This window comes from Gigantopelta aegis, chromosome 11, assembly GCF_016097555.1.
Source record: "Gigantopelta aegis isolate Gae_Host chromosome 11, Gae_host_genome, whole genome shotgun sequence".
In the NCBI taxonomy this organism is placed as follows: Eukaryota; Metazoa; Mollusca; class Gastropoda; order Neomphalida; family Peltospiridae; genus Gigantopelta; species Gigantopelta aegis.
Genome location: NC_054709.1, coordinates 6746151 through 6754294, shown reverse-complemented (window position 1 = coordinate 6754294; position 8144 = coordinate 6746151). Strand labels below are relative to the sequence as shown.

Genomic DNA, 8144 nt, shown 5'->3' with positions numbered 1-8144 from the left:
TTAAGTGTTTTAGCATAGACGTTAGATGCTGTTTGCGAGATGATTAAGGTGGGGATGGGTCGGTGGAAGGGTTGAATCTCTCTCTCTCTCTCTCTCTCTCTCTCTCTCTCTCTCTCTCTCTCTCTCTCTCTCTCTCTCTCTCTCTCTCTCTCTCTCTCTCTCTCTCTCTCTCTCTCTCTCTCTCTCTCTCTCCAGAAGTAATAGTAAATCTTACGGCAAAGATGAATTGTATTTGTAGAATGCAGTAAATTAATTTCAGGACATCTAGTTTTCAAAATGTTACTGGGGAGCATATCCTGAACCAAAGAAAACTTTACTTTGCGCCCTCGATCTCAGTCACCGTGTCTATGTATATTATATAACATTTAGTGAAATATCTTAAAATATCAGTGAAATAAAAGTGTTATCAGTCGCTCAGTGATGATAACACATTTTAGAGAGAAAATTTCACATATTTCACTCTAAAATGTATTATCGTCACTGTAGAAAGTGTCACCTTGACTGAGAAAGCCGGAACTATTTTGCTGCTGGCATTTGAAAAATAAAGGTAAATTGCCAAGTTATATAATAAATAGAACATTTTGTCAAATATTGTCAAATATGTCATATATTGTCAAATATGGTTTATATCTCATTTCGTGAAGTTTGCAATCATATATCACGAGTCGCGCGAGATATAAATCATATTTGAAAAAAACACACAAAAAACATGAAATATTCTCTATATATTTCCAGATATAGGGAAGAATGATTCAGAGTACTTTATTATTGGTAACGACACTGGTATATTGCGTCTTGTCGCTCCTCTTGATCGAGATCCTGCCACAGGAGGCGTTGAAGGCTACAAAGTTGTTGTCACGGCGACGGATGGCGAGACGCAGATCGATGCATCGCTGCTAATTAAAATCAACAACATCAACGACAACGTTCCGAAATTCAGCAAAACTTATTACGTCATCAACAATCCTTCTCAGGATGTGGGTGGCGGGCCACTGTTATCGTTTGACGTCACCGATGACGACATCACGTCAAACATTACCGTCACCATCATCTCCAACGTTACCGGTTTCTTGTTACACAGAGCGGAGTCAGGCATATGGAGGCTGGAATTAAAGCAAGTCGGGCAAAGCTCAGACTTTTCCTTTCCTAACAGAATACGTCTGCTAGCCAGTGACGGGGGTATTCCGGAAATGACGTCACGAGCAGACGTGATATTTATTTTTAGTCAGTGTGAGAAGAAAGAAGCGACCACGCAGACGACAGAAAGGACGTCAGCGCCCATGACAACTGTGGTTACCAAGGCAACTAGTACTCGAACACATATAGCCTCGACCAGTGAACCCACAACAGAAGAAGAAACAACAGTTACTGCTCTTCCCACAGCTATACTTGGTGAGACATGTTTGAGTCTGAACAATAAATGCGCTTCCTGTAAGTAAAACCGATCTATGCACAAGGCAGAGTAAAAATAGCATTTCTCAAAGTCGTAATGTTATCAATCACAGGCAGGTGCCTTGGCTGTAGAAGGATTTATTCCCCTCCCTAAGGGAATCTTTTGCACGACGTAACATCCTTTTCTGCGTTGCCTATAGGAGGACTGCCATTCCTAAGATTGGTTTAAAGTGACATACTCTAGTTTTAATTACGTCTAGGGTCTAGAAAGATAGCCTAAGCCGTGAAGATGTGATGGACATTCCGAGAACGAAATAAAATAACTTTGAACGAACAGTACCGTGCCATGCTATATGAGGATATATATATATATATATATATATATATATATATATATATATATATATATATATATATTGTTAAGATTGTCATTGTACTAGATAATGTAGTTTTTACTTTTGATTTATGTGTGTCACTCATCATTCAAGTCTGTTACTTGTGAATCATGTGTTACTTGTGATTCGTGTATGTTACTTGTGATTTATGTGTTACTTGTAATTCGTTTGTGTTACTTGTAATTCATTTGTGTTACTTGTTATTGATTAGTGTTATTGTAATTCATTTGTGCTACTTGTAATTCATGTGTTAATTGTTACTGATTTGTGTTACTTGTAATTAATGTGTTACTTGTAATTCATTTGTGTTACTTGTAATTCATGTATTACTTGTTATTGATTTGTGTTACTTCTAATTCGTTTGTGTTACTTCTGATTCATGTGTTACTTGTTATTGATTTGTGTTTCTTGTAATTCATGTGTTACTTGTAACTCATTTGTGTTACTTGTAATTCAGTTGTGTTACTTGTAATTCACGTGTTACTTGTTATTGAATTGAGTTACTTGTAATTGATTTGTGTTACTTGTAATTGATTTGTTTTACTTGTAAATCATGTGTTACTTGTTATTGATTTGTGTTACTTGTAATTAATGTGTTACTTGTAATTCATTTGTGTTACTTGTAATTCATGTATTACTTGTTATTGATTTGTTACTTGTAATACATTTGTGTTACTTGTAACTCATGTGTTACTTGTTATTGTTTTGTGTTACTTGTAATTAATGTGTTACTTGTAATTCATTTCTGTTACTTGTAATTCATGTATTACTTGTTATTGATTTGTGTTACTTGTAATTCATTTGTGTTACTTGTAACTCATGTGTTACTTGTTATGGATTTGTGTTACTTGTAATTCATGTGTTACTTGTTATTGATTTGTGTTACTTGTTATTGATTTGTGTTACTTATAATTCTTGTGTTACTTGTTATTGACTTGTGTTACTTGTAATTAATGTGTTACTTGTTATTCATTTGTGTTACTTGTAATTCATGTGTTACTTGTTATTCATTTGTGTTACTTGTAATTCATGTGTTACTTGTTATTCATTTGTGTTACTTGTAATTAATGTGTTACTTCTAATTCATTTGTGTTACTTGTAATTCATCAATTACTTGTTACTGATTTGTGTTACTTGTAATTCATTTGTGTTACATGTAACTCATGTGTTACTTGTTATTGTTTTGTGTTTCTTGTAATTATTGTGTTCCTTGTAATTCATTTCTGTTACTTGTAATTCATGTGTTACTTGTAATTCATTTGTGTTACTTTTAATTCATTCGTAATTCATGTATTACTTGTTATTGATTTGTGTTCCTTGTAATTCAGTTCTGTTGCTTGTAATTCATGTGTTACTTGTTATTGATTTGTGCTACTTGTAATTCATTTGTGTTACTTGTAATTCATTTGTGTTACTTGTAATTCATGTGTTACTTGTTATTGATTTGTGTTACTTGTTATTCATTTGTGTTACTTGTAATTCATGTGTTACTTGTAATTCATTTGTGTTACTTTTAATTCATTCGTGTTACTTGTAATGCATGTGTTACTTGTTATTGATTTGTGTTACTTGTTATTGATTTGTGTTACTTGTAATTCATGTGTTACTTGTTATTGCTTTGTGTTACTTGTAATTCATGTGCTACTTATAATTCATTTGTGTTACTTGTTATTCATTTGTGTTACTTGTAATTCATGTGTTACTTGTAATTCATGTGTTACTTGTAATTCAGTTGTGTTACTTGTAATTCATGTGTTACTTGTTATTGATTTGTGTTACTTGTAATTCATTTGTGTTACTTGTAATTCATGTGTTACCCGTGATTCATTTGCGTTATTGTTATTCGTGTGTGTCACTTGTGATTCATGTGTTACTTGTTATTTATTTGTGTTACTTGTAACTCATGTGTTACTTGTTATTCATTTTGTTACTTGTAATTCATGTGTTACTTGTTATTGATTTGTGTTACTTGTAATTCATTTGTGTTACTTGTAATTCATGTGTTACCCGTGATTCATTTGCGTTACTTGTTATTCGTGTGTGTCACTTGTGATTCATGTGTTACTTGTTATTTATTTGTGTTACTTGTAACTCATGTGTTACTTGTTATTCATTTTGTTACTTGTAATTCATGTGTTACTTGTTATTGATTTGTGTTACTTGTAATTCATTTGTGTTACTTGTAATTCATGTGTTACCCGTGATTCATTTGCATTACCTGTTATTCGTGTGTGTCACTTGTGATTCATGTGTTACTTGTTATTTATTTGTGTTACTTGTAACTCATGTGTTACTTGTTATTCATTTTGTTACTTGTAATTCATGTGTTACTTGTTATTGATTTGTGTTACTTGTAATTCATGTGTGTTACTTGTAATTCATGTGTTACTTGTTATTCATTTTGTTACTTGTAATTCATGTGTTACTTGTTATTGATTTGTGTTACTTGTAATTCATTTGTGTTACTTGTAATTCATGTGTTACCCGTGATTCATTTGCGTTACTTGTTATTCGTGTGTGTCACTTGTGATTCATGTGTTACTTGTTATTTATTTGTGTTACTTGTAACTCATGTGTTACTTGTTATTCATTTTGTTACTTGTAATTCATGTGTTACTTGTTATTGATTTGTGTTACTTGTAATTCATTTGTGTTACTTGTAATTCATGTGTTTTACTCGTGATTCATGAGTGTTACTCGTGATTCATGTGTGTTACTTGTAATTGATGCGTTACTTGTTATTGATTTGTGTTACTTGTAATTCATTTGTGTTACTTGTAATTCATGTGTTTTACTCGTGATTCATGTGTGTTACTTGTTATTAATTTGTGTTCCTTGTAATTCAGTTCTGTTGCTTGTAATTCATGTGTTACTTGTTATTGATTTGTGCTACTTGTAATTCATTTGTGTTACTTGTAATTCATTTGTGTTACTTGTAATTCATGTGTTACTTGTTATTGATTTGTGTTACTTGTTATTCATTTGTGTTACTTGTAATTCATGTGTTACTTGTAATTCATTTGTGTTACTTTTAATTCATTCGTGTTACTTGTAATGCATGTGTTACTTGTTATTGATTTGTGTTACTTGTTATTGATTTGTGTTACTTGTAATTCATGTGTTACTTGTTATTGCTTTGTGTTACTTGTAATTCATGTGCTACTTATAATTCATTTGTGTTACTTGTTATTCATTTGTGTTACTTGTAATTCATGTGTTACTTGTAATTCATGTGTTACTTGTAATTCAGTTGTGTTACTTGTAATTCATGTGTTACTTGTTATTGATTTGTGTTACTTGTAATTCATTTGTGTTACTTGTAATTCATGTGTTACCCGTGATTCATTTGCGTTATTGTTATTCGTGTGTGTCACTTGTGATTCATGTGTTACTTGTTATTTATTTGTGTTACTTGTAACTCATGTGTTACTTGTTATTCATTTTGTTACTTGTAATTCATGTGTTACTTGTTATTGATTTGTGTTACTTGTAATTCATTTGTGTTACTTGTAATTCATGTGTTACCCGTGATTCATTTGCGTTACTTGTTATTCGTGTGTGTCACTTGTGATTCATGTGTTACTTGTTATTTATTTGTGTTACTTGTAACTCATGTGTTACTTGTTATTCATTTTGTTACTTGTAATTCATGTGTTACTTGTTATTGATTTGTGTTACTTGTAATTCATTTGTGTTACTTGTAATTCATGTGTTACCCGTGATTCATTTGCATTACCTGTTATTCGTGTGTGTCACTTGTGATTCATGTGTTACTTGTTATTTATTTGTGTTACTTGTAACTCATGTGTTACTTGTTATTCATTTTGTTACTTGTAATTCATGTGTTACTTGTTATTGATTTGTGTTACTTGTAATTCATGTGTGTTACTTGTAATTCATGTGTTACTTGTTATTCATTTTGTTACTTGTAATTCATGTGTTACTTGTTATTGATTTGTGTTACTTGTAATTCATTTGTGTTACTTGTAATTCATGTGTTACCCGTGATTCATTTGCGTTACTTGTTATTCGTGTGTGTCACTTGTGATTCATGTGTTACTTGTTATTTATTTGTGTTACTTGTAACTCATGTGTTACTTGTTATTCATTTTGTTACTTGTAATTCATGTGTTACTTGTTATTGATTTGTGTTACTTGTAATTCATTTGTGTTACTTGTAATTCATGTGTTTTACTCGTGATTCATGAGTGTTACTCGTGATTCATGTGTGTTACTTGTAATTGATGCGTTACTTGTTATTGATTTGTGTTACTTGTAATTCATTTGTGTTACTTGTAATTCATGTGTTTTACTCGTGATTCATGTGTGTTACTTGTTATTAATTTGTGTTACTTGTAATTCATGTGTTTTACTCGTGATTCATGTGTGTTACTTGTTATTCATTTGTGTTACTTGTAATTCATGTGTTTTACTCGTGATTCATGTGTGTTACTTGTTATTCATTTGTGTTACTTGTAATTCATGTGTTTTACTCGTGATTCATGTGTGTTACTTGTTATTCATTTGTGTTACTTGTAATTCATGTGTGTTACTTGTTATTCATGTGTGTTACTTGTAATTCATGTGTGTTACTTGTTATTCATGTGTGTTACTTGTTATTCATGTGTGTTACTTGTAATTGATGCGTTACTTGGTTAACTTGATTTGTGTTACTCGTGATTCATGTGTTTTACTCGTGATTCATGAGTGTTACTCGTGATTCATGTGTGTTACGTGTAATTCATGTGTTTTACTCGTGATTCATGAGTGTAACTCGTGATTCATGTGTGTTACTTGTAATTCATGTGTTTTACTCGTGATTCATGAGTGTTACTCCTGATTCATGTGTGTTACTCCTGATTCATGTGTGTTACTCGTGATTCATGTGCGTTACTTGCGATTCATGTGAGTTACTCGTGATTAATGTAATATGTAATTCGTGTTAGTCTTGATTCATCTGTGCATTCAATTGTAGTGGAACAGAAAACACTGAGTCCGTCGAAGGAGTGTGGCGTCATGCTGTGGCAGGCTATCTGCATTGTAGAGGGCGCTGCCATCGTTGTGGCCATCTTGATCTTCCTTCTCAAGAAATGTGGATGGTAAAACGTATTTTGATACATTGTAATGTTTTCGAAATTAATTAATGTATAGATGTACATATGCTGTATTCCTTATTTGAGAAATATGCTTTTCATTTATAATATACTCTTCAAAAAAAGAAACGCAAAAGGGTACAAATGGGTTATAACTCCGATTTTATGTTTCCTACCGGTTCATGCTTTGTGAATATAAGGTCATTGCATGTCCCAAACACATTCCCACGGTTACATTCGATAAAACGCAGCTACTGTACAATAAAGTTCCAAAATGTGAATATTCGCAAAAACGCAGCCACGTGCAAACTATGTCACCACTGCACGTGCTTTGTCTGCACGTGCAACATGAACACCGACAGTATAAAAGTGCAGGGTGTTCGCTTGCCTGGCCTCTGTATCTGGCCGACAGTTGACAATCCAGGACATGCCACGTCTCAGTGAACCGCAGAGAAACAATGCCATCGGCCGACTAGACGCAGGCGAATCCAGAACGGCCGTTGCCAGGGCATTCCATGTGTCCCCAAGCACCATCTCCAGACTGTGGGACCGTTACCAGCAACATGGATCAACACGTGACCTCCCTAGATCCGGTCGACCACGGGTCACTACCCCCGGGCAGGACCGCTACATCCGGGTACGCCACCTTCGGGAACGATTGACTACTGCCACCTCCACAGCCGCAGCAATACCAGGTTTGCGCAGGATATCCGACCAGACCGTACGGAACCGCCTACGTGAGGTAGGAATTCGTGCCAGACGTCCAGTTCGAGGTGTCATCTTAACACCACAACACCGTCGACTCCGACTGCAGTGGTGCCAGATTCATCGACAATGGCCTCAACTGCGATGGAGACAGGTGTGGTTCAGTGACGAGTCCCGATTTCTGCTCCGACGTCATGATGGAAGATGTCGCGTGTATAGGCGTCGTGGTGAACGTTATGCGGCAAACTGCGTGCAGGAAGTGGACAGATTCGGCGGGGGTAGTGTCATGGTGTGGGCAGCCATCTCACACACTGGCAGAACTGACCTGGTCCACGTGCAGGGCAACCTGAATGCACAGGGCTACATTGACCAGATCCTCCGGCCACACATCGTTCCTGTTATGGCCAACGCCAACGCAGTGTTCCAACATGACAACGCCAGGCCTCATACAGCACATCTCACAACGGCTTTCCTACAGAACAACAACATTAATGTCCTTCCTTGGCCATCGACATCACCGGATTTGAACCCAATTGAGCATCTATGGGACGAGTTGGAC

At 34.8% G+C, this 8144-nt stretch overlaps 1 protein-coding gene across 1 annotated transcript in view; it reads left to right on the top strand.

Moving 5' to 3' along the window:
- The first annotated feature begins 221 nt into the window (after positions 1-221).
- The window catches only part of LOC121385517 (protein IWS1 homolog A-like), a 12698-nt gene continuing 4775 nt past the window's right edge, over positions 222-8144 (top strand). Inside the window, exons 1-3 of the mRNA XM_041516223.1 lie at positions 222-228; positions 736-1392; positions 6763-6886. Of these exons, the coding sequence (XP_041372157.1) occupies positions 222-228; positions 736-1392; positions 6763-6886 (788 nt within the window). The remainder of the gene's footprint in view (positions 229-735; positions 1393-6762; positions 6887-8144) is intronic.